Source organism: Rhinolophus sinicus, chromosome 14 (assembly GCF_057876585.1).
Source record: "Rhinolophus sinicus isolate RSI-liver-muscle chromosome 14, RSI-T2T, whole genome shotgun sequence".
NCBI lineage: Eukaryota > Metazoa > Chordata > Mammalia > Chiroptera > Rhinolophidae > Rhinolophus > Rhinolophus sinicus.
In genome coordinates this window covers 117,954,150-117,982,142 of record NC_142514.1, presented here as the reverse complement: position 1 = coordinate 117,982,142, position 27,993 = coordinate 117,954,150, and the positions used below count along the sequence as shown (strand labels likewise).

General features: G+C 36.1%; 1 protein-coding gene and 1 long non-coding RNA gene across 2 annotated transcripts in view; one reads left to right on the top strand and one right to left on the bottom strand.

Moving 5' to 3' along the window:
- PGR (progesterone receptor) overlaps positions 1-2,507 on the bottom strand; it is a 95,976-nt gene extending 93,469 nt beyond the window's left edge. Inside the window, exon 1 of the mRNA XM_074335567.2 lies at positions 39-2,507. Within this exon, the coding sequence (XP_074191668.1) occupies positions 39-1,663 (1,625 nt within the window). The 5' untranslated portion in view covers positions 1,664-2,507. The remainder of the gene's footprint in view (positions 1-38) is intronic.
- On the top strand, positions 324-27,942 carry LOC141572196 (uncharacterized). The gene is made up of 5 exons (XR_016018719.1): positions 324-460; positions 3,280-3,348; positions 4,911-4,994; positions 17,424-17,504; positions 26,955-27,942. It is a non-coding gene; the product is annotated as an uncharacterized LOC141572196 (long non-coding RNA).
- The last annotated feature ends 51 nt before the right edge of the window (positions 27,943-27,993 follow it).

The following is a 27,993-nucleotide window of genomic DNA, read 5'->3' as shown; positions in this document are numbered from 1 at the left end:
GCCGCCACGCGCAGGGCGCGCCGGGCCGGAGCGCTCACCTTAGGTAATTGAGATAGGGCGGGTAGACCTGCGGCAGGCCCTCCTTGAGCACGGCGGCTTGGTAACTGAGCTGAGGGAGCCCGTTAAGGCTGAGCGGCGGGTACAGCGCAGGGGCTGCCCCGGCTGCGGAGGCCGAGGCCGAGCTGGAGGGCAGGCCGTCCCGCGGCAGCAGGCAGGAGCCCGCGCCCGGCGCCTTGCAGGGCGGTGGCGCAAACGGGCCCTGCTGGGGCGGCGCGCCCTCGGCTTTGTACAGGATGCACTCCAAGTTGGACCCCGACGAGGACGCGGATGAGACAGAGGAACTGTTGGGTGCCGCCGCTACCGCCGCTTCCCCGGGTCTGGACGACGGCGCCCTCGGAGGCAGCGGCGGCTGCGCCAGCTGGAAATCTGGGAAGACAGCGGGGTTGGCACCCGTCACCAGGTACGGTCTCGGGGAACGCGCGGTGGCCTCGGCTCCTTCCTCCTCCTCTTTGATCTTCAGGGCGGGCGGCTGAAAGTCACCATAGAGTGGGAACGCGTCGTCCTTGGGCTCGGCGTCCGGCGGGTACGAGCAGTCGGGGAATTCGCCGGCTGCGACCGGAGTGGCCAAAGCCGAGGGCGAGCCCCGCAGCGGGGCAAAGGCGCTGACAGCCGTGGCCCCACCGTCATAGTTCTCCCCCTCCAGCAGCTGCCGGGTGCGGGTGGCCAGGAAAGGCGTGTTGAGTGGCAGGATGGGCACGTGGATAAAATCCATCACCATGGTGGCCAGCGGGGAGCGCCCCGGCGCCGCTGGCGTGTCCTGCTCCGCTAGGGCGACCCTGGGCGCGGAAAAACGGGAATCTTCCTTGGGGACCAGGGTGACGCCTCCTTCGGCCGCCCCAGGATCGGTAGCCGCGGCTCCTCCTTCGGCCGCTGGGACTCCCAGAGGCCCGGGTTTGCCCTTCAGAAGCGGACCCACCGAGCCCTCGGACTCCGACCCATCCTCCTCCACTACAGCGGGCTGCGGAGACGGCTTCACTGCGGCCCCCGGCCAGTGATGGCTCCCAGAGGTCGAGGGCAGCAGCTGCCGGGACGGTGACAGGCCTCTGGGCAGCACTTTATAGGCAGCTGCCGCCCCGGAGCTGTCACCAGCCTTGCCCTCTGGCCGGCTCATGAGCGAGGGCAACACGCCCTGGGTGCCTGCGGCAGCCCGGGGCTCTTCAGGAAGCTCGGGGCCAAACAGACACCAAGGGCTGTTGGCCTCGTAGGCGGGAGGGCTGCTGTGGCTCTGCCCGGGACCTGAGGGCGACAGTAGCGTGTCCAAGACACTGTCCAGCAGCCCGCTGTCCTTTTCTGGGGGTCTAGAGCTGCCACCTCCTGCACCCCCTGTGGCTTCAACTCTGGGATACACCCCCTCCACGTTTGACAGCGCTTGCTGGTCCTGCGTCTTCCCGTCCGAGTCCTGTTCCTGGCAGGGCAGAGGGAAGAGCAGCCTGTCCAGGGAGATGGGTATGGCCGAGACTACGGGAGAGGCGTCCGAGTTCTGGCTCGCCTGGAGGGAGCCAGAGTCCCCGCGTCCGAGCAGAGGAGATCCGACCTGGGTGGGGGAGGGCCCACCGCCCGCCACGTGGGGAGCCCGGGAAGCCTTTGCCTTCAGCTCTGTCATGACGACCTGACTCCACTTTTCTCCTCCCCTGTCTCTAGGGAGGAGGGATCGGGGAAGAAGGAGGGGGTGTCGGGGATGTAGGAGCAGCGGGAGGAGAAAATAGGTATTGAATTTGGCCGGACCGGGAGGGGTTGGAGGTGGAGGGATCCCACCTCCTGGGTCAGAAAGGGGCGGTGCTGGTCAGCTACTGCCTTTGCCCTGGTAGTCAGGGGAGGGGTGTCAGTTGTTTCGTCCCTGAGTCAGGTGCGGAGCGCAGGAGATGGTAGTTGTTTGGATTTCGTGTCCTAACTGGGAGAGTTCTCCGAGTTCAGTCTGAGGACGGGAGACGCACAGTACTCACAAATCTGGCACTCGAGTGGCGGCGGCTTCGAAAGCAATTACACGCGGTTCTATCTCCCGACTTTTTCTCCGGCTTCAAACACGTGCATGCTGTATAACTCTCAATCCCTGACTGCGTTCCACTTCCCTTCTCACTAAAACCCTGGGGTTACTTGTACCACTCAGTACAGCCCATTCTCAGAAGAGAAGTGTTCCTACCGGCTCCCTATAGCTGGCGACTGTGCTCTCCGCAGCTCCCACTTTTTCTGGGCAGTCCAAGAAACGCCTGTGGTTGCAGATTCCACTCAAATGCCAAGTGAAACTAGTTCTCATTGAGGATGCTGCTCACACACCAGGTCCTCTCACAGTAAAATATTACAAGGTTTAACTCGAGTAGTGACAGTTGCAGACTGGCCCCACAGCTTTCTAATAACGCCTCTTCCCCATCCGGAGGCCCCGCCCCAAGTCCCTCCCTACCCCTATTACGGATCTGATCTGAAATTCTGGAGTTGGTATTCCCAACTGCTAATCTGAATCCACTCTGAAAAGCAGGTGGTGTGGGATGGAACTTCATAAGCATATTAGATTTTGTGTTACCAATTAAGAATTATGGCCAATATAACTGGGGGGAAAATGAATGGATTCTATCAGAAGCTGAATTTTTAAGATTTCAGTTTTGTAAAGATTTAATACAGAGGATTTTTGGCAAGATTATCTTTGAGAATAAGTGTATGAAGGTTGATCCTAAATAATATAAAAGAGACTGTCTTATGACTTCCATAACAGTGAGTACTTTTCCAATTTCTCTTACTATATCCAACATGTCCTGCTACTCTTGGACAGTCCTCAGTGTGTCTGGAAGTGGAAAATAGTTGATAACACCTCTCAACCTGTATGGGAAGTTTGGATGTTGTGTGTTATACTTTCATTTGTCCCTAGGAATACATTCCAATTTTTATTAAGGAGCATTTTAAGGAAAGCTTCCTTTAGCTCCAGCTTATATCCTGTGCTTGTATCGCAAGTTTCTCGAGAGATATTGAGCGCTATTTTCTCCCCTCAACATTTTTATTCTTAAAAATAATCCTTGCATTTATTAAGCACCTCTTACTTCATAAAGATATGGTAGAGAGGGGTAAGTACTGCAATATATTTGAGATAGAGTCATAAAGTAACAATCTCTGTGCTGAACCCAACATCATTCGGTATCTTGACATCATCTGAAAAATACCATGTTCAAAACTGAATTAATTAGTCATTTGGAAAATTCCTCAAGGTCCTATGTGTGCTGATGCCTACAGGTTCTCTGGCCAGGTGTAGAGAGTATAATGGAAGACTCCAAGACTCCAGGATGGGCAAAACCACTAGAGGTAAGGAGCCTGGATCCCTAAATCACCTGGGGAGGCTCTTATGAATCATGTTGCTAGGAACATTTATGTACAAGGTTTTGTGCAAACATATATTTTGATTTTGCTTGGATATATACCTAGGAGTAGAATTGCTGAGTCATATGGTAACTCTAGGTTTAACCTTTTCAGGAACTGCCAAAAGTGATTGCACATTTTACATTTCTACCAGCAGTGTATGAAGGTTCCAGCTTTTCCATATCCTCAACAATACTTATTATATCTTTTCTATTATAGCCTTGATAGTGCATGTGAAATGATATCTCGCTGTGGTTTTTATTTTCATTTCCCTGATGCTATAGAATCCGTAGAATCTGAATAGCACTGTCAGGTAGTCTTCTAAGATCTTTACATGTGTTAACTTATTTAATCCCTCAACAGTTCCATGAAGTAGATACTATTATCTCCTTTTCATAGTTGAGAAAACTGAGGCACAGAGTTGCCCAATATTATAAAGATAGTAAGTAGCATAGCTAGATTTGGACCCAGATGATCAAATGCCAGTTGTTTAACAAGTGCGATTTTTAAATAGAAGATGGCTTAGAATTTGTTTTTTTAGGTTGTTGTAGCTATAAAATTGGCACTATATTTCATTTTAAGTGACAAACTGTATTTGGCTTAATTTTGATTGGTTATAAAAATTCCCTCAAACCAGGCTGTCTGACTAGGTTGTTTCCATAAGACTGAAAATCTTGAAGTGGGAAAACAATACTAAAGATGCACAGCATGTCCTAAATCGCCATCATGCCATGAAATTTGATCCTGGGTGATTAGCATTATTGGTAATAATAATGAATCCCCAAATACATGAATCTTTGAGTGAAACAAAACTCACTGGTTAAATTGAGGTGTTATGGGACTGACTCCAAATATTCCTTAAGACTATTTATTTTGGGAGAAGATAATTCAAATTTGGAAGTTTTTGCTTATACTTTGAAAAAAGCTTTGTTAAGATATAGTCATCATACAATAAGCTGCATATATTTAAAATGTACATTTTGTTGCTTTGGCATTTGTTATACCAATGAAGCCATCACCACAAATAAGATGATAAATATACCTTTTTCTCCAGAAGTTTCCTCATGCCACAGTTTAATCCCTTCCTAATGCTTGTTCCTATCCCCTCCCATCTCCATCTAATCCTAGACAACCACTAATCTGCTTCTGTCCTTATAAATTATAAATTCATACCTGATTTATCATATGTATCAAATTATACATGCATATATTTTTAGGAGTGTCTGCTTTTTAAATTTTTTGATTACTAGACTTTACTGTTTAGAACAGTTTTAGATTTACAGAGAAATTAAACAATAGCACAGAGAGTTCCCCTATATCCTCTGCATAGTTTGCCCTTTTAACATCTTACATTAATATGGTATATTTATTACAATTAATGAACTAATAGTGATATGTTATATTAACTAATATACATAGTTTATACATATCTTTTTTTACTAATGTCTTTTTTCCTTTCCAGGATTCCATCCAGAAAACCACATTACGTTGTTGTTATATCTCCTTAGGCTCCTCTTGGCTATGACAGTTTATCAGATTTTCCTGGTTTTTGATGACCTTGACAGTTCTGAGGAGTCTGGTAAAGCATTTTGGTAGGATGCCCCACCACTGGAATTTCATGTTTTCCTCATGATTAGAAAGGGGCTATGGGTTTGGGGTAGGAAAATTACAGTAATAAAGTGCCATATTCATCATCAAGAGTATGTACTGTCAACATGACTTATCGCTGTTGATGTTGACCTTGACTACCTGACTGAAGTAGTATTTGTCAGGGGTCTCTACCGCACACTCTTTTTTCCTCTTTCCGTACTGCACTCTTTGGAAGGAAGCCATTAATAAGCAGCCCACATTTAAAGGGAGTGTAGGGGAGTAGGGAGTTACGCTCTTCCTCTGTTAGGGTGGAGTATCTACATAACTTATTTGGAATTCTCCTGTATGCGAGATTTACCTCTTTTACTAATTTATTCAGTCTTTTATTTATATCACTATGGACTCATGAATATTTATTTTATACTTTGGCTTATAATTCAGTGCCACTTTACTTTGTTGTTCAAGTTGTTTCAGCTTTGGGTCTCAGGAGCTCTTGAGTGTGTGTGTGTGTGTGTGTGTGTGTGTACCCAATTTCTTCTTTTCTTCCATTACAAGATACTCCAGACTCATCTTGTCTATGTTCTGGCCCAGTCTAGAATCACCCATTTAATGGAAAATTATATTAGACATGAATATCTGGGTGCTAAATGTGTTCTACATTCATTTTTATTTCTTAAATTTTTATATAATATACTGTATGCTTTTTTCATCTAGCTTCTTTCATTTAGCATAATTATTTTAAGATTCATCTATATTATAATATGTGTTATTCATTCTTTTTATTGCTGAGCAGTAATCCATTGTATGGATGTACTAGAGTTGGTTTATCCATTTACCTGTTGATGAATGTTTGGATTGTTTTCAGTTTTTTGATATTACAAATAAAGCTACAATAAAAATGTGTGTAGAAATTTTGTGTCAACATATGTTTCACTTTCTCCTGGGTAAATACCTAGATATGAAATGGCTGGGTAAATTATTAGGTGTCCATTTTTTAAGTACTAAACCATTTTCCAAAGTGGTTGTATCATTTTACACTGCCACCACAGTATATTTCAGTTCTAATTCTCCCATATCCTGGACAACAATTGGTATGGTCAGTGTTTTTAATTTTAACAATCCTAATAGGTACGTAGTGGTATCTCATTGTGGTTTTAATTGCATTTCCCTAATAACTAATCATGTTGACCATCTTTTCATGTGCTTATTTGCCTTCTCTCTATCTTTTTTTTTTTGGTGTGTCTGTTCAAATATTTTGTTTGATTTTTAAAAATCGAAGTTTTATTTCCTTATTGTTGAATTTTGTGAGTTCATTATGAATTCTGATACAAGTCCATCTTGACATATGTAATTTGAAATGATTTTCTCATAGTCTATGCCTGATAAGTTCTCTTAACAGTGTCCTTTGAAGGTCAAATGTTTTTAATATTGATAAAGTTTAATTTATCAGTTTAAACTTTTATGAATTGTGATTTTGGTGTCAAAATTAAAAATCTTTGCCAAACCCAAGGTCACAAATGTTTACTCCTGTTTTCTTCTGGTTTTATAGTTTCAAGTTTTACATTTATACATATATCAATGTATATAAGTTACTTTTTAATATGGTATGAGGTGTGTAGGTATGCATCGAAGTTCTCATTTTTTTTTTTTTGCATATGGATATCCACTTGTTCCAGCACCACTTGCTGAAAAGAGTATCCTTTCTCCACTTAATTGCCTTTGTACCTTTGTTGAAAATCAGTTATTCATATATGTGTGCGGAGGGGTGTTTCTGGATTCTCCATTTGTCTCGTTGTTCTGTTTGACAATCTCTATGTCTACTTGCTGTAGCTGTATAGGAGGTCTTGAATACTTGGTGTTATTGCTCCAACTTTATTAGTATTTTTCAAAATTGTTTTGTTTATTCTAAGTCCTTTGCATTTCCATATAAATTTTAGAATTAGTGTATCAGTTTCTACTAACAAGCCTGCTATAATATTGACTGGGATTGAATTTACATAGATTGATTTGGAGAGGAATTGATGTCTCATCAACACTAAGTCTTCCATCTTCCCATGAAGATGATATATCGCTCCATTTCTTTAGGCTTAATTTCTCCCAGCAATATGTTTAAGCTTTCACTGTAGAGGTCTTTCACATCTTTTGTCAGATTTATCTCCAATTATTTCATATTTTTTGATGCTATTATGAATGGTACCTAGATAAGTTTTCTATTGCTGAGAAACAAATTACCACAGACTTAGCAGCTTGAATATCACCCAGTTATTACCTCACCATTTATGTGGGTCAGGAGTCTGGGCATGGGTTAGCTGGATCCACTGCTCAGGGTTCACTTGGCTACAGTAAATGGGTCAGCCAAGCCTGCGTTCTTACCTGAGTCTGACAGCACTCTTTCAGTTCATTCAGGTTAGTAGCAGAATTCAGTTTCTTGCAGCTTTTAACTCATGGTGGCTTCCATTGTCTCTGAGGTCAGCAGGAGAAATTTACTCACGCTTTTTAAGGGTTTCTGTTTGATTAACTTAGATCCACTCATAATTTCCATTATGATTAATACAAAATAAACTGATTTTGAGATCTAAATTACATCTGCAAATTCACTTTTGCCATAAATGTAACATAATCATGGGAGTGAAATCCATCATTTTGACAATCTCATCCACATTCCAGTGGAGGAAATGATACAAATGATGTACACTATTGGGAGGGAATTTTGGAGACCATTTTATAATTATGTGTAATTTTTGTTTTATGTTGTACATTTCTAGTGTTAAATACATTTTTTTTTAAATTGAAGTGATGAGGGTGAGCATCCTTGGTAGTTTCCTAATTTTAGGTGGGGGAAAGCATTCAGTCATTAATCATTAAGTATGATGTTAGCAGCAAATTTTTTCATAGATTTCCCTTATCAGATTGAGGAAGTACCCTACTATTCCTACTAGGCTGAGAGGTTTATTAGGATTAGATGTAGGTTTTTGTCAAATGATCTTTCTGGATCTGTTGAGATGATCATATGGTTTTTCTCTTTTATTTAGCTTGTTAATGTGGTGAATTACATTAATTGAGTTTGAATGTTAAATTAACCTTATATTTCTGGGATAAACCCAGTATATATATATATATATATATATATATATATATATATATATATATATATACACACACACACACACACACACACATATATATACACACACATATATATATATATATACAAAAAGTATATATATATATATATATATATATATATATATATATACTATTTGTTTGTTAAAAGCATGTTTAGAATTTTAAAATCTCCATTCATGAGGAATATTTGTCTGTTCTCTTTTATAATGACTGTCTAGTTTTTGTATCATAAACTTCAAAATTAAATGGCATATTTTTATATTAATAGTATAAAATAAAAAAGTAAAATAAAATTTAACTCTCCACAAATACATGTATTTTGGCATGAGCTATTTTTTGGTTTTTGTCTCTCCACTATGGCAGTGGCATAGCATGCAAAGGAAACCATGAAGCTTCCTTAATCATGAGAAGGTGATTGACTTTTTTCAAGTCTACTCCAGTTTTTATAGTAAATGAAGGAATTATTCATTCATTTACAAACATCTTCCTACAGTGTGTCATTAAACATTTTGCTTTGTATGTTATTTTATAATACATACATTTTCTACACTATCACATTTAATGCTCATAAAACTTCATGATATAAATATTATCTCAGTTTTGCAGATGAGAAAATTGAAACCTGAAATCATAGACCTAGTAATTTGTAGAGCCATAAATCAATATGAGGGCTTCTGATATCAAATCTAGTGTTGTTTTTCACTTTACACATTGTGTTTCTCTATTTTTTTACAATTCAAAGTGTTGAGTAGTTGATGAGGTTCATGGAATAGTGTACGAGTAGAAACATTTACTTGATCTTAGGCCACAGAAATATGAGTACATTCAGAAAGGCATGTTGAACCACCCAGACTTATGATTTGATTCAGTTTGGAATTTTTTATTGTTTACAGAACTTTGAGAACTAGAATTCTTATGTATTTACAAAAGGATGATTATAGCTTAAAGTTGTCACTTGATGTGAGTACACAAAGGTCACTTCTCTGACCTACTTGGTACACTCCCTTTGGTTCTAAATCCAGTTCTCCATACAATTCTTGGGTTATTTAGGCTCCTCCACAGATGTACTGACCACCCACAAACATATACCTGCTTTTTTATACCCATGTCAGGTATGATATATTTTGGCTCTAACTAACAGGGTACTCCACAAAAAGTGACCTATGTAACAGACATTTATTATCTCACATGGCAAGAAATCAGGAGGAAAGTAGTTCTAGGGTTGGTTAATGAGTGGCTCAGTGATGTCCTCAAGGTTCCAAATTCTCCATCTTTCCAGTCAGCCAGCATCAAAAGCTTGGTTTCCTATTGTCCAAAGATGGCTACTGAAGTTGCAGGCATCAGTCTGATATGAGCACATCCAAAATTAGGAGCAAAGAGAGTTTTCCTGGCATGTTTCATCATCTTTTTTTGTTTTGTTTTGTTTTGTTTTGTTTTAAATCAAGGAAGAAAACCTTATCCAGAAGTTGACCCCACAAACATCCTGTCAAGACTTATTGGCTAGAACTAGGTCATCTGCCCACCGCTAAACCAGTTACTCAAGGGGAAATTTGATTAGATTAATTGTGATTCATCTCCTGCAGCTGAGTCCACTGCTCTGTGTACTTGCCACCAACTTGTGAATAAAATTGGGGTTCTGTTAAAGAGGACTAGAAGTAGGGATATGGCTGATGAGAATTCAACAACTAGTATCTGATATTATACCAAAGTCTCATTTCCCTCAGAATCCTAAATGACACTCAATCTAAACTGAGGAAGAACTTTACACTAATGTTTGAATGAGTTTAATAGCCTACAAACCTACCTCAGAGATATTGCAGGTTAGGGTTCAGACCACCACAATAAAGGAAATATAATAATAAAACGAGTTGTAATCATTTTGTTAGTGGTGGGTCTTGTCTTCAATTTGTGAAGTATAATAAAGTGAAGCACAATAAAATGAGGTATGCCTGTACTTATTCTTGTAAATATAACCTTCACAATTTGCCTTCATTATTTTTCATACATACATACATGTACATGTGTTTCTCCCCAATCTAATACTTTAAAATGACTATCGACTCAAAATATCCTTTTATATCCCTTGAAGTATTCTTCAATTTTGTACACTAATACTGGGGCTGTGGTCCTCCTTTCTTGGGGTCTGCAGTTTAGCATATAGTCCTCCAGAACTTACGGATAGATGCGTTTGTCACATTTCTGTGTCCTTGGAGTTACATACATTTAAATAGATGACTTGTATTAAAGTTTTGAAATATATTATTTTTAATTTTATAGTCTAGCTTTCTCTCCTTAATGTGATATGATTTTTAGGAATTTTTCCAAATTATCAACAGGTCTATATATCGAATGTTATAGGATAATGAATGATTGGCAAATAAAACTAAAGATAAAAGTCTGTCAGAGTTAATCTATAATGGATACTGTTTAATAGGAATATGCATTCATATTTAAATAAATATTAAAATGAATATTAATTCATTTTGTTCTATTAAGGAGAACGCTACTATGATATTGTGAACAAGCATTAAGATCAAGAAACAGAAGGTAATTCTTTTACTACATTCTGCAATCAGATCTTTTAGAGCACAGGTCATAAATACCAGCTATTTATCTTAAAATTTTTATAATTATATAACATCAAGTTTATCAATCTAAGATAGGGTAAAGGCATATATTGCTGTTCTGGATAATTTTGATAACATATACAAAAACAATCGGTAGTAATTGTATAGTTGAGGTTAAATAAGAAACTGTGATAATTTTAAGTTTAAAGCTATACTATATGAAACATAAAGGAATGCTTTCTGTATTAGTTTTGCAGTTATACTACATGTAAGTATTGTTAATATTGAAAAGGATATTGGAGTGGATTCCGCCCCCACCCCCCAAAGAGTATATACATATAATCCATATAACTTGCAAAATATATAATAAATAAAATACAAAGAGCAAATTCAGGTGTAACAATAAAAAATTCTTGCTTGATGACAGACTGTTTCTGGAACTGCAGATATTTTTTAGTTGTGAGTCAAATGTATCACAAATTTCATTTTTCCATTACTTTTACTTCTCTTTTAAACTTCCCAATTCATGAGCATTTGAGAGCTTGCTCCCTTGCATATGTCATCAGTTTGGCTCAAATAAACTTTTATAAAAATTAAAAAAATAAACTAACCGATTCATTGAAAATAAGGAAATCTAGGCTTAAAAGAAGCCATTATTTTTTTACAACACCAATTATTGTGAAATCACACTATAAACAGCGTAGCCAAATTTAGAAAATAGAAAACACAGCAGTATTCCTCATCATAATTAGCTACCTATTTATACACTAATCCTAATGAGCAGAAATAAAAAAGAAGGAGAGGGTCTCAAACTATAACAGTCATTTATGGTTTACTGCTATGGGGAATCCTACCCCTCCCCTCTTTTCTCAGACTTTCTCTATCCCTGTGCTGCTTCTCAACCTGATTCCTGCATTTTTGTAACAAAAGACTTCCACGTTAAGGAAGTCTTGCACTCTCTTCTCCTAGATAGTTAGTTACCTTCAGTTGATTTTGGTTTTCATTCTACCCATATTCTTCTCATCTCTCTTCCCAAAGTCTGGATCCTTACCCATGAAGCAATGAGAGAAATAGTTTATTAGTAAATACTGTACTTATAAAAATGTTTGATATAAGATAGCCTTTTAAATACATTTTTGAAAATAAAAACTTTAAAGAATTAAAACTACTATAATCATGTAAATAGCCACAAATTTTCTCTTTAACTCTTAACTTTAGTGTAGATGAGGAAATAGTGATGAACACTACTTATAAAGAAAACTAATTTTAATTTTAGAATTCAAATAATGTATCCATTCCAGATGGTGTATATTCTTCCTCCTTCTCCCTTTCTTTCATCCACAACTTTAAATCAATAGTGTTACGTTTCCTAGTTTTTTTCATTGTATTACTTAATATGCTTCTACATTTGATTTTCAGGTTCATCTTATATTCTTCGACTCACTGATTCCAATGGATCAGTCATAGAGCATTTCTATTGTTCACTTTTTCTCCCTCTACTGTTTTTATTTTAAATTTATATCATTCATAAATACAGCATTCTATCTTTTCAGATTTGGCCAGTGGAAGTTCCTGCATACTATCTCCTTTGTTCTTTTATCATGCCCCAATTGTTTATTTTGAATGCTTTCTTTACGATTTAATGTTCTAGGATCATTTTGCATTTCCTGTCCCAGCCATTCAATTATCCATTTTTCTGAGAAAACTTGGTCCATTTTAGTGGACAATGCAATTAGAAACCAATACCTAAGCACGCAATGTGTTCATTGATGCTGAAGTATCATCTTTGCTTCTAGGACCTTTTAGCAGAGCTGAGAAATGTGAGTGTGTGTGTGTGTGCACATATGTGCATGCATGTGCATATGTAATCTATGGTATATATAATATATGTATATGATCTGTATATGTATATATAAATTAATATATAATCTAGTTATTTTTCTATGCAGATATTAAAGACCACTAGTTCTTACTTGAACCTCCAAATCTAATCAATCTGCATAGAGCTTTCCTTGACACCCTCCATTCTGTTTGTATCTCTCATCTTTTATAGTAAGAACCCTGGTTCCTAATAACATAAAAGCATTCAAGTCACTTATCTATTTCCTCAATCCAACAGTATACTTAAAATAATTTCAGAATATTTTTGTCCATACCACTATAAAAAATACCTACAAAAATTAAAAACTTTTTGCTGTTCCTTCCCATCTGCTCCCCTCCCCCAACTGAAGAGCTTTAGTTAAATACTGTGTTTAAAATTTTGGGGATTTGTTCTTTTATTTTGTTTCCAGTATTATTATGTTATTCATTTGAAATATAGTTGTATACATTGGTATCAGTTTGCTTTCAGTTTTAGTTTTAATTTTTTGTCCTTCCACTTGTTGGTGATTTATTTTTATATCTAGAATGTGTAGAACATTAACATGCCTCCAGAAATCATAACTATAAAAAAAATTATACTTATTTAGAGAAATGTCATGCCTTCCTCTGTCCCTTTCACCCTCACGCCAACCACTATTGGTAGCCAATATTTTTGTTTTCCAGTTTATCTTTCCTGTGTTTCTCTTTGTAAACATAAGCAGATAAATTTGCTTTTTGCATTTCTTCTTATTTAACATACAAAGCTGGCTCTCTTCACTTAATAACATATTCTGGAAATCACTTCATGTAAGTTCATATAGATCTTTTTCATTAATATTTATCACTGCACAGTCCTTTGCTGTGTGCACATAACCTATAGTTTGTGGAATAACAGTTTCCTATTGTTATTCTTTTTCCAAGATTTTTAAATGAGAATAAGTGTGAATTTTGTCAAAGTATTTTTCTGTATTTATTTCTCTTCAAATTTAGTCTTGATTTCTGAAAAAATTTTGGCCCTTTTTCTTCTATTTTTTTACCTGAATTTTTCAAGTTCTTGATTCACCTCCTCCTATTGTCACATGATCACCTACTATTTTCTGGCCATTTCTTTCCTGAGTTTTTGTATTTTTGCTCTGTGGCCTTCCTTCAGAATAGTATTTGTTTCATTATTTCTCCAATAAATTTTGGCTTACAGTTTTTTTCTGATTGATGACAATATTCTGGTGATTTATCTCTCTATAGGTATGTTTTGTTGCTTTTTTCTTGTTTTACAAACATGACATTGTCGAGTGGATATGGTGTTTATTCCTTTTCTATTTCTCTACTTGATTAAGTTTTATTTTTATAGACTAGGTTTTTACAAGAAGCTCATGTTGAAGAAAGGGAAAGACTAGGGTGATCTGGCTCTTCTACAACTCAAAGCGTCCCACCTCTTGTAGCGATGGAGCTCTGTGAAACCATCATGTCTCCTCTACTTCTTGAACTGGCTCAAGGAGGTTTCTATTGCCACATCTGAACCTTTGCGGGCTCTATTCTGCCCTTGCCACCAAGGGACAGCCTGCCTTTGGGGGCTCCCCCTTAAATTTAGAAGATGTATTTTTGATGAGTTTATGATCTACCATCCCTGGGTAACTTGTGAGCCCTCTCTCTCTTCCTCCCACTGTGTTCCTTAACCCTGCTCATAGCAGTTCCTTTTCAGAGTGGGTCCGACCCTCTTCAGGGTTTGTTTATGTGTTGATGACTTTTGAGATCTGCTAGTTATTTTCTCATGGCTCTCCTACTCTTCCCTTGACTTTTATCAGATCCCATCACAGTTTTATGCTAGGTTCTGCTACTTATTCTGTACTGGGAAGGATTTATACACAAAATTTGTAGTTTGGAGGGGATTTCTCTGTCTTCCACCTTTGTTGAAAATTGAATTTGCATTTTTCTTATTGTCCTTGTTTCCTGTGGCCTTCTGGAGAAGTGGAATGATTCATAACTGAGCTGCCACCAAGGTTTTACTGGAAGTTGAAACCTACTTTACAATATTTTCTCTATTTTGCTTGTCATAAGACTCTAGACCAGTTATTTAAATTCTTTGCACTGCTGTTGCCTCATCTTCAAAATGAGTTAGTTAATATCTAGTAAGGTTAATGTAGGAATACATTGAAATACTAAATTTGGTATACTAGCTGATATGTGCTAAGTGTTCATTAGATTGTGACTAATAATAAAAATGATGATGACGATGATGATGATCCTGGATGTCCAAGTCTGGATACTTACTGATAGAGAAGTGGAGGAGCTGGTTTGAATTCATATGAAGTTTTTAGGAGAGACATTATGAACTTTCTGCTTTGTTATTCTCCCCTTTCCTTTCATTAACTGAATCTAGAAATACTTGGTTTTATTGGGCAAAAGTAATACGAAAAATCATGAAACATATGATCGTTTAATATTTATGGCTAATTGCCATGCAGAAACATAACAATTAAGAATATAATTAGGGATGTCCAATTAATATTATTATATATTGATTATAGTACTAAACCAGTCTATGTCACCTTACTTGGCTCAACTTCAATTAGGATAAATGCCTTTTTTTTTTTTTAATTTATTGGGGTGACAATTGTTAGTAAAATTACATAGATTTCAGGTGTACAATTCTGTATTACATCATCTATAAATCCCATTGTGTGTTCACCACCCAGAGTCAGTTCTCCTTCCATCACCATATATTTGGTCCCCCTTACCGTCATCTCCCACCCCCCACCCCCCTTACCCTCTGGTAACCACTAAAGTATTGTCTGTGTCTATGAGTTTTTGTTTCTCATTTGTTTGTCTTGTTCTTTTGTTGTTTTTGGTTTATATACCACATATCAGTGAAATCACATGGTTCTCTGCTTTTTCTGTCTGACTTAGATAAATGCCTTTTTAGAATTAAGTGCAAGCCACTGAGATATCTGTGCCTACATTATTGTGTGTGTATGTGCGTGTGTGTGTGTGTGTGTGTGTGTGTGTGTGCGTTTTAATCCAAAATTCATGATGATTTGGATATCTGAACAAAAAAAATTGCTTTTTTCCTACTGGGATGCCTTCCAACCTCCTTTTTTTTTTTTTGCCAAAACATTTATCAAAGCTTTCAAAGTCACCAATTATTCTTGCCTCTCAAGAGATTTGGAAGTTAGTTTGTATTTGAAATGATTGTGTGTAGTTTCTGTATTTATATGTAATATTGGTTTAAAAATTTGAAGTTCTCCACAATTCCATTGATATCTCATCTTAAAGTATTGTTCCTATTACTCAAAGCCTTAATCAAATATCACTTCCTCTGTGACGCCTTCCTTTACTCTCCCAATACAATTAGAGAAATTTATTTTTCTATTGGAGCACTTTCCACATTGTGCTGTGTTTTGTGCACAGCACATGACATCTAGTTCAGAATTGAAGGAGATAACATTTGTTATCTTCAATTAGACACTATGTTTCTTCAGATGTGGGCTGTATCTTTCACATCCTCAGAATCTAGCATGGTGCTTGGCATTGAGAGGCACTCAATAAATATTTGTCATATGAATGAATGCATTCTTGGAAAATGCTCTTAAAAGTAATTTTTGATTCATTAAAATTTCTTCCCAGTAAATGTCACGATAACATTGAAGATGTGATTCTTAACTCTAAAACATGAAATTGGCTAGATGTATGACCCAGGCAAGGCAATGTAATCTCTAAGGGCTTCATGTGCTCATTTATAAAATGAAGGGTTTGGATAATATGATCTCTAAAACTCCTTGAAGCTTCAAAATTCTGTAACTATGACACCTAAAAATTGAATAAATGGCAGAGTATGGTGTGAAGACTTGTTTTCAATCCTACTTTCTCTACCAACTTTTTTTTCTGGAATGACAACAGTTAAAATAAGCCCACATATATTGTCTAGAAGGACCTATTAATACATGTCTGTAGGCAATGAATTCTAGAAAAAAGAGAGCAGATAGAAAGGGAGAGTCAAAAACTCACTAGAGGGTGGTTTGAATTGATTGTGAGATTGCCAAATTATGGAATATTATGCAGCTATTAAAATTTATATAGAGACAATAATGAGATATTGTTTCACACCCATTCAAATGGCTCTCATTAAAAAGATTAATAATACCAAATTTTGTTAAGAATGTGGAGCAACCACAACTTCTATTTATTGTTGGTAAAAAAAATAAAACGCAACATCAAACCACTTTAGAGAAAAGTGTGGACATTTTTAAAGAATTAAACATATGCCTAACCTGTGATCCAGCAATTTCTCTCTCAAGTATTTTAAAATTTACTTATTTAAATTAGCATACAGTAAGATGGACTTTTTCTTTGCCATAGAGCTTTATGAGTTTTAACACATAAATAGATCATGTAATCAGTCTACAATTAGGGTACAGTTATAGTACCCCTAAAATTTTCTAGTGCTACCCCTTTGTAGTCATTCCCTCCCCCAACCCTACCCTTGGCAACCACTAGTCTGTTTTTTTTCTTATTGTTTTATTTTTTCCCCAATATGGAATCATATAGTATGTAACCTTCTAAGGCAGGCATCTTTCACTCAGCATAATGCCTTTAAGATGTATAAGTTTTTGCATGTATCAATAATTCTTTCCTTAAAACATTTTTCTGAGTACTATTTCATTTTATACATGCACCACAGCTTGCTTATTAATTCACTCATGAAGTATATTTGGTTTCCAATTTTTGGTGATTATTTGGTGTAAACATTCGTGTACAAGTTCTTGTATAAAGTTAAATTTTCTTATAAATATTTCTCTAGACTAAATACGTAGGAGTGGGATTACTGGGTTATATGGTAAGTTTATGTTTAACTTTATAAGAAACTGTCATTCTTTTTTTCAGAGTGTCTATTCCAGTTTGCATAACCACTGACAATGTATGGGATTTCCAGTTGTTCCATATGCTTATCCCTACTTGACCATTGTAAGTATTTTTCTATTTTAGTCATTTGAATAGGTCTGTTGTGGTCTCTCACTCTAGATTTCCCTAATGGCTGATAATATTGAACATTTTTAATACATTTATTTGTAATCTATACCCTCTTAGTGAAGAGTCTGTTCAAGTCTTTGGCATATTTTTTTATTTCTTGCTGCGTTTTGAGAGTTATTTATATATACTCCTCTTCATTGGATATGTGATTAGTGAAGAATTTCATTCCGTCACTTATCTTTTCATTCTCTTAAAAGTGTCTTTTACAGAGCAAATGTTTTTATCTTAATGAAATAAAATTCCTTTAAATTTTACTTTTTTAAATTGTTTTTAGTGATATATCTAAGAAATCTTAGTCTAACCTCAAACCACAAATATTTTCTTTAGAAGTTTTATAGTTTTAAGTGTTACATTTAGCGCTATGGTTAATTTTGAGTTAATTTTTGCCTAAGATGTGAGATTTCAGTCCAACTTGATTTTGTTGTTTTGGGATGTCCAATTGTTCCAATACCCTTTACTGAAAACACGATTCTTTCTCCTTTGAATTGTCTTTGAATCTTTGTAGGAAAAAATCAGTTGGTTATATATGTCTGAGTCTAATTCTGCCTCTATTCTCCTCATTGATTTATATATCTATTTCTTTACCAATATCACACTATTTTGATTATTATATTTTATAGTAATTCGGAAAATCAGGTAGCATGGGACATCCAATTTTATTTATTTTTATTTTCAAAATTGTTTTGGTCATTCTAGGTGGTTTGCCTTTTCATATAAATTTTAGAATCAGTTTATGTACAAAAACCTTGCTGGGATTTTCTATTGCATTGAATCTATAATTTGGGGAGATTGTCATCTGTATGATACTGAGTGTTCTTCTAATCTACAAACACAGTATATCTGTCTTGATTTAGATCTTCTTTAATTTATTTCATCCATTGGGTGAAATACCTATATATGTTTTATAGGATTTATACCCAAATAATTGTTATTATAAGTGGCATTTTAAAAATTATGGTTACCAGTTGTTCGTTGCTAATATATAAGAATACAATTGACTTTTTTTTGCTTTCTTTTTTTTATTAGTTTCAGGTGTACAAAACAATGTAATAGTTAGACATTTATACTCCTCACAAACCGATAACCCTCCTCCCCCAATCTACTACCCCTCTGACATCGTATATAGCTGTTACAGTTCCACTGAATCTATTCCTTATGCTATATTCCACATCCTGTGACTATATATATATATATATATGTATATATATGTATATATATATATGTGTGTGTGTATATATGTGTATATATCTATAATATATACATATATAATATATATATACATATATATATATATATATATATATATATATATATATATATATAAAATTATAGTTCACATTCATTTTATTCAGCTTCAGCTTCAGGTGTACACTGCAGTGGTGAGGCACCTACACCATCCATGAATTGGTCTCCCCTAATAAGACAAGTGTCCATCAGATACCCTATAAAATCTTTACAACATTATTGATTCTATTCCCCAAACTATCTTTTGTATCCCTGTGGCAATCTTGTGGTTACAGATTGTGCTTTCTAAACCCCTCACCTTCTCCCTCATCCCCACCCCCATCCCATCTAGCAACTCTCCGTTTTTTCTCTATATCTCTGAGACTGTTTCTGAGTAGTTTGTTAATTTATTCCGCTCTTTAGATTCCACATGTAAGTGAGATCGTATGATATTTGTCTTTCTCTGTCTGACTTATTTCACTTAGCATAATGTTCTCTAGGTCCATCTATATCATTGCAAATGGTAAGATTTCATTCTTCTTTATGGCCAAGTAATACTCCATTGTAGAAATGTACCACAGTTTCTTAATCCAGTCATGTACCTATGGGCATTTTGGTTGTTTCCATGTCTTGGCTATTGTGAATAGCACTGTAATAAACATAGGGGTGCATAAATTTTTTCGAATTAGTGTTTCGGATGTCTCTGGATAGACACCTAAGAGTGGAATTGTGGGGTTATAAAGTAGTTCCATTTCCAGTTTTTTGAAATACCTCCATACTGATTTCCACAGTGGTTGCACCAGTCTGCAATCCCACCAGCAGTGCATGAGGGATCCCTTTTCTCCACATCCTCACCAGCACTTGTTTGTTGATTTATTGATGATAGTCATTCTGACAAGAGTGAGGTAGTTATTTGCAATTCTCTGATAATTAGTAACATTGAGCATCTTTTCATATGTCTATTGGCCATATGTATGTCCTCTTTGGAGAAATGTCTGCTTAGGTCCTCTCCCCATTTGTTAACTGGCTTCTTTGTTTGTTTGTCTGGTGTTGAGTTGTATGAGTTTTTAATACATTTTGGATATTAACCCCTTACCAGATGTATCATTGACAAATATCTCCTCCTATTCGGTAGAACATCTTTTCGTTTTGTTGATTGTCTCCTTTGCTGTGAAAAAGTATTTTAGTTTGCTGTAATCCCTTTTTTTATTTTTCTTTTGTTTCTCTTACCCAAGGAGATATATCACTAAAAATATTACTTGGGTAATGTCTGAGAGTTTACTTCCTATATTTTCTTCTAGAAGTTTTATGGTTTGGGGTCTTACACTTAAATCTTTAATGCATTTTGAGTTTATTCCTGTATATGGTATAAGAAGGTGGTCCAATTTCACTTTTTTGCATGTATTTGTCCAGTTTTCCCAGCACCATTTATTAAATAGACTGTCTTTACCCCAATGTAAATTCCTAATTATTTTGTCATAGATTAAATGACCATATAGGCATGGATTTATTTCTGGGCTCTCTATTCTGTTCTGTTAATTTATGTGTCTGTTTTTATGCCAATACCATGCTGTTTTGATTATTATGGCCATGTAGTACTATAATTTTATATCAAGTAGCACGATATCTCCATCTTTGTTCATCTTTCTCAAGATTGCTGTGGCTATTCAGGGCCTTTTATGGTTCCATATCAATTTTAGGGTTATTTGTTCTAGTTCTATGAAAAATGCCATTGGTACTTAAAATAGTGATTGCATTGAATCCATAGATTGCTTTGTGTAGTATGGCAATTTCAAATTATTAATATACTAATAAACATATTCTTTCTTTCTATCAGCATGATATATATTTCCATTTATTTATATGTTCTTTAATTTCTCTCTTCAAAGTCTTACAATTTCTGACTAAAGGTCTTCTACTTCCTTGGATAAATTTATTCATAGTTATTTTTATTTTTTGATGTAATGTAAATGGGATTGTTTTCTTACCTTTTCTTTCTGCTAGTTTATTACTGGTGTATAAAAATGCAACCAAACTTCTTTATCCATTCATCTATCGAATAACATTTTGATTGTTTCCATGTCTTGGCCACCATAAATAAAGCTGCAATGAACATTGGAGCACACATGTCTTTATGTATAAATGTTTTCAGATTTTTTGGGTAGATAGCCAGGAGAGGGATTGCTGGCTCATACGGTAATTCTATTCGTAATTTTTTGAGGAACCTCCACACTGCCTTCCATAGCGACTACACCAGTCTGCATTCCCACCAACAGTGTATGAGGGTTCCTTTTTCTCCACAGCCTCTCCAACACTTCTTACTATTTGTCTTATTGATGATAGCCATTCTAACCGGGGTGAGGTGATAGCTCATTGTGGTTTTTATTTGCATTTCTCTGATGATTAGTGATGTGGAGCATTTTTTCATATGTCTGTTTGCCATTTGTATGTCCTCTTTGGAGAAATGTCTTTTCAGGTCCTCTGCCCATTTTTCAATTGGGTTGTTTGTTTTTGTTGTTGTTGAGTTGCATGAGTTCCTTGTATATTATGGATATTAACCCCTTGTCAGAAGCACTGTTTGCAAAAATCTACTCCCATTCGAAAAAAAATGTGTAGTCTGATGTGTTAGGATGAAGTGCTCTATAAATGTCAATTATGTCCATTTCATCTAATGTGTCATTTAGGACTACTATTTCATTATTCATTTTCTGTTTGGATGATCTATCCATATCTGTCAATGATGTATTTAGGTCTCCTAGTATAATTGTGTTTTGGTCAATTTCTCCCTTTAGTTCTGTTAGCAGTTGCTTGGTATATTTTGGTGCTCCCTGATTGGGGGCATAAATATTGATGACTGTTATGTCTTCTTGTTGTATAGTCCCCTTTACCATTATGAAATGTCCATCTTTGTCTCTTGTTACCTTTTTCACCCTGAAGTCTGTTTCATCTGATATCAGTATGACTACACCTGATTTTTCTCTGGATACCATTTGCTTGGAATGTTAATTTCCACCCTTTCACTTTGAGTCTATGCTTTTCCTTGTAGCTGAGATGCGTGTCTTGGAGACAGCATATGGTTGGGTTTAGTTTTTTGATCCAATCTACTACTCTGTGCCTTTTTATTGGTGAGTTCAGTCCATTTACATTTAGGGTGATTACTGATATCTGAGGATTTCCTATCGTCCTATCTTTAGTTTTCTGGTAAGACTGTCTCTCCATTGTTTCTTTGCCTTTTTGTTGTTGTCTATTATTTCTGTGTGGTGATATTCTATGATGTTTCCCTCTGTTTCTTCTTTTATTACAGTATATATTTCAGTTCTATTTTTTTTTTTTGAGTTGTTATTAAGTTTATGTAAAAGAAAGTTTGATATTTAGAGTATTCCATTTTCTTCAGCATGCTTACTTTCTCCATTCCCATATTCTGGTTCAGGCCTTTACTCTCCCCCTTTTTATGTTTTGGTTGCCACAAATTGTCCCTGTTGATGGTGGTCGAATAGCCTCCTTTGGTATTTCTTGTAGTGCAGGTCGTGTATTAGAAAATTCCCTCAGCTTCTGTATGTCAGGAAAGGTCTTTATTCCTCCTTCATATCTAAAGGATATCTTTGCTGGATATATTATTCTTGGCTCATAATTTCTCTCTTTCAATAATTTGAATATTTGATTCCACTCCCTCCTGGCTTGTAGAGTTTCTGCTGAAAAATCTGATGATACTCTAATAAGCTTTCCTTTGTAGGTTACCGTCTTTTCCCTGGCTGCCTTGAGGATTCTTTCTTTGTTGTTGATTTTAGACAGCTTCAATACAATGTGCCTTGGAGAAGGGATTGAGGTAATTAGATGTTCTATTTGCTTCTTGGATTCGAGGTTCCAGTTCTTTCCACAAGTTTGGGAAGTTCTCATCGACAATTTGTTTGAATATATTCTCTGTCACCTTCTCTCATTCTTCTCCTTCTGGTATGCCCATTATTCTTATATTGCTCTCTCTGATGGAGTCAGAAAGTTACTGTAGAGTTCTTTCATTTCTTTTAAGTCTCAAGTCTCTTTCTTCTTCCATCCATGTCATTTCCAGGTTTCTATCTTCGATGTCATTCATTCTTTTCTCCATCTAGTCAACTCTACTACCTAAGCTGGCTATTTCATTCTTAATTTCTTCTTTGAGTTCTTAATCTCCAGTAATTTTATTTGATTCTTTTTAAAACTTTCAATCTCTTTGTTGAAATGTTCATGTTGTTCTTTGATTGTGTTTCTGAGTTCATTGCACTGCCTTTCTGTGTTTTCTTGCATCTTGTTGAGTTTTTTCAGAACTGCAATCTTGAATTCTCTGTCATTCACGTCACATATTTCCATATCTTTAAGTTCCTTTTCTGGAGACTTTTCACTTTCTTTCTGAACTCTCTTGTTGCCTTGGTTATTCATGACAATTAATGCTTTATTATTTCTCTTCCTAGACATCTACGGGAGTGGGTTCTGCAACAGGTTGATAGGAAGATCTCTCTTTTGTTTTCCAGTACACGTTGGAAGAATGTTTTATTTTCTCTCCGACTGCAACCTTTTTTTTCTCTCTCACTCTCTAGTGTTATGTTTTCTCTGCAGTATTCCAGCTTCTTACACAATTGGGGGATTCCCTGGAAGTGGGCTTCTCCTCTGTTAACAGTTCACCTGGGTCATAGGGCGCTGCCTCCGTAGGGAGATCTAGAGAGCTTCTGTAGTTCCAAAGCTCTTCCTGCACCAGATTCAGAGCCTGTGTGTTTCAACAGCTCCGTTTACTTTTACAGGGGTCCACCCAGATAGTTGTGGACAGGGTCTGCGTAAGTTGTGAGCAGTGGCCCAGAGCAATGGCAGCAACCACCACTACAGCCAGTCCTGAACCCAAAGATGCCTCCCCTTCGCTTGAACTTGTTGGGTTGCGAGTCTGTGTCTACAGACCACAGTTCTGAGAACTGCAAATATTCTGTTCTTTTGATCTGATACTGCTATTTTTCCACTTCTAGCACTGAGCAGGTGGGGGCGGGGTGAACTCTGGGAGGGTAGGGATGGGGTAGCTAGGCTCAGTGCCTAAGTCTTCCATTCTCTGCTTGGCAGTTAGGGCTTAAACCACCGTTTTCAGCCTTCTTCCCTCAGTCTTTGCTCCAAGGTCTCTGCCATGACCATTGGGTTCAGCCGTGTTATATGCTGACCCCTCAGGTAGGACTGTGGGCCATAAGTGGAGCACTAGTATTGCGAGTTCTTCCCTCTCGCAATACTAGGGAGCACGGAGTTCTGAGCTATGTCTGTGTCCTGCTCCCACCCAGCCCTGTGTCTCCACACTTCCTGCTTCCCTCCACCCCACTTGCCCAATTTGCCCAACTTTAGGTGATTTCAGTTGTGTTCCTCTTAGTCTTGCCTGTCTGCTGTGCAAGGAGTACTTTGTGGCGTTATAGTTGTTCAATTTGTTGTAAATTCCAGGGGAGATTTCAAGAGGCTCACCTCACGCCACCACTCTTATGACATAATCATTTTTTTTTTTAAAGACCCGATCCATTTGCATGAATTTTCTTAGTTTTTCTTCTTCTGAGAATATCTTTATTTCACCTTCATTTACTATCAATCAGTTATTGTGTTCTTCAGTTCTAAAAATTTTTTGGAACTTATTTATATCTTATATGTATTTGATGATACTTTATACCTTTTATTAATTTATAAAGAATGTGGGTTGACCTCTTTGAGCATTTTTATATTAGCTGCTTTGATGTCTTTGTCTAATAATCCCAACATCTGTGTTGGTATTGGCATCCACTGATTATATTTTTCTATACAAGTTGACATTTTCCTAATTCATTGAATATGGAGTAATTATGGATTGTATTCTGACCATTTTGAATATTGTATTATGAGAGTCAGGGTCTTGTTTAAGTCCTATGAAAAATGTTGATATTTTTGGTTTAATTGGTAATTGACGCACTTTGTTTCAGGCTGTAATTTAGGAATAGCCTATTTCCTATTGTGGTTCAATGTCATTTCCCTGTATAAAGCTTTTGCAGTGCTTTTGGATCTATCCTTGTGCTAAGAGCTGATAATACAGCGCAGTAGCTTTTCTCATGGAGTTTTTCTTCTAGTATGGAAGACAAGAGCAATTAAACAAGGAAGTGAAATTAAATGCATTACAAGGGAGGTATAGATAGCTGTGGGAACATATCTCCCATACATATTTACCTATCATTCATCCCTCAACACACTGCTGTTAGAACCCTGTCACTTCAGTTTAATAAAACTCATATCCCCAAAGTCACAAAATTTACTGTAAATACTAGGTTTAAGGAAATTTTAACCCTATCTTAGATGATTTCCCTGACATTAACTTATAAATGGATATGTTTTAAGTTAATAATCACCTATAAAATAAGTTATAGGTTTAAATCACCTATACAAGCTGATTTAAATTAGTTGTGTAAATTCAGAAACTAACATGACATAGTATTTAAAGACTTGCTCTGATATATATCATCTATCAAAAGGCCAAGCACATAGTAGACGTTTAACATGTACTCTGGAAGAAAGAAAGATTAAATAGATCACTCAATAATTTTGATTGAAAAGGGAAGAAAACAGTAAAAACTACAAGGTCAAGGAAAGATTTTATTTTATTTCTCTTGTGAGAAGAGAGCAACTTGAAAATGTGTATGGAGTGAGGGGAAGGAAATTGTGGAAATGGAAAGGTTGAAAATACAGGGGGAAGAAGGAGTGAGATCCTGGAGGACATGGGAAGGAGATGACATTGAAACCATAAATGGAGAGATGGCTTTGATCACTATCTACTGTGTATACACACTCTGCTCCCGTCATTTCTGTTTTCTACCTGACCTTTTAAGGCTTTAAAACAATTGGACTAGAAAATCCCTATGATCTTTTCTACCTTTAATATCATGATTCTTAGCCAGCTTCCCTGCAGATAGTATTTATTAGTAGAGAATGCTCTAGTCAGGGGTAACTAGACACATAGAGTAAATTTAGGAAGGGAACCAAAAAAGAGCTTTTTCTTTACTGCTGAATTCAACTACTAGTACCTTTCTAAACATCATATATTAAAATCTTTTGTATTCCTACACAATGTGCAATCTCTCTCACTAGACATCCATTTTCCTCTACTATCAATTTTGAAATAAAAGTGAGTTACTGCTAGAAAAAAAGGGGAAAATAATTATTTTGTACTGATCAGTCTAAATTATGTGTAGAACTAAACTATATATAGAAAGCTTCCCATTTATAGATAGATGTTTTCAACTATGGGTATTAGAAATTATGTATGAAACTAAAGAGGACACAGGTATGATTCAATATATATATATATATATATATATATATATATATATATATATATAATCTTTAGTATCTAGAAAATAAAACTATTTTAAAAATTATTTCATATTTTAACATTTTTTTTTAGTATCTAGAAAATAAAACTATTTAAAAAAATATTAGGTATTTTAACATTAACAATTATTAGTGTTTCCCATTTTCTGAGTGGAATGTGTTGATTTCTGAAATTTAACTAAGCTTTAAGAGAGAAATACAACTATTTATATAACTAAGGCCCAAGAAAGATGTTCTTGCATTCTGGAAGGACATCCTTGAGATGGCAGTGAGGAAGCAATCTGATTCCTGGGCAATCAGGTCCAGCTAGATCAAGATTATTTTCACAATTATTTTTCCTTTGTCACTCCCTCCACATATGTTGTTTCACACAATTATAAAATAGTTATTGCAAATATGACATAATAAGTCTTACTATCCTTATTTTTGCTCATATATAATATACCAGGGTTTGGGATAATTTGCAACGTTTTGAAAATTGTATATTCCATCTTTATGTCATATTTCCCACCTAATTCATTGCCCTTGGTATGTACATATGTATTTCAATTTTAAATTTGAATTTTACCTATAATCTATATGAACAGTTTTAATCTCCATCGCATAGAAGAAAGATATCCAGGAGAAAAGTTGAGCTGTATTCAGAGCTACTTCAGAATTCTTTAAAGATTTTAATCTCAAAAAATATTTTTCATCCGTTTACAAATGTCCCTTTTTTATAATTGTACTACGTACTTACCTGTTAATTAACTTCTTCCCTCATTCCTTCCTTCTGTTTCTTTATTAAACTGGTTTTCATCTTTACCAATAAAGCTCAAGACCTTGGAGAGGACAATGGCAAGTATTTGTGCAGAACGATAACTGACTGAATACTCAGAGTGAAGCTGTTAATTGGAGATGCCAATTGACTGAGAGACTAGAGTAGAAAGCCAGCCTTAATGTGGACAACAAAAAAGCAGAGACCAGAGAAGAGGTAAATGGGAAAGGGAAAATAAAAGAACAAGAGAAGGAGGAAGGCTTGGATTCCTCCCTAGTATGGATTCCTCCATAGCAATAGATCCCAAATAACTTGAAGTGATTTCTTTTTCTGTGACTTCTATTTCTCTTGTGGAGATTGATATGTGTAGGTAGCTCTTTATAACGAGGAATACTATTATGCTTCCTATCTTTACATGTTTTCTATATTGGTTAAATTGACTTTTCATAATAATTGAGATGGTGAGGAGATAATGACTCCATCTAAACTCAAATTTCGCAATTTTAGAGAGATGATCTAGTTTTATAAAGAAAGAAAATAATAGACAAATAGAAAACATCTTTGTAAATAATGGATTTGGCAATGGAGTTGGAAGATTTTGCAATTAATTTTATTTGATCAATCTGAAGTTTTATTTCTGTATTTTGTTTATTTTACAATTTGATGCTAATATGAGTATATTCTTTGTTTTCCAACAATATTTATATTTATATTTGGAAAATTAATAGAGATACACTTTATTGAGATATGCTTTATTGAGAATCTCATGCAATATAGAAAAGTTCAATAAATATATTGAATATGAAATACATTTTCAAGTCCTCAAACTTCAGTGTTAAATGAAATGTATATAATTACTTATTGGTACAATTTATTTTGGGGTTTATTCATTGGGTTCTCCATTTTCATTCCTTCTCTTTTGCTTTTGAAAATGTCACTTTAAAAATAAGTTTTGCCAAATGCTTTGACCACTATTGGATCTGCTTAGTATATTTCACTAGCAACCTTTAATCGCTTTAAATAAATTTTAATTAATTCATTTTACTTTAAAGAGTCTTTCCTTGCCTTTTTCAAACAAACTGACTTGAATATGGC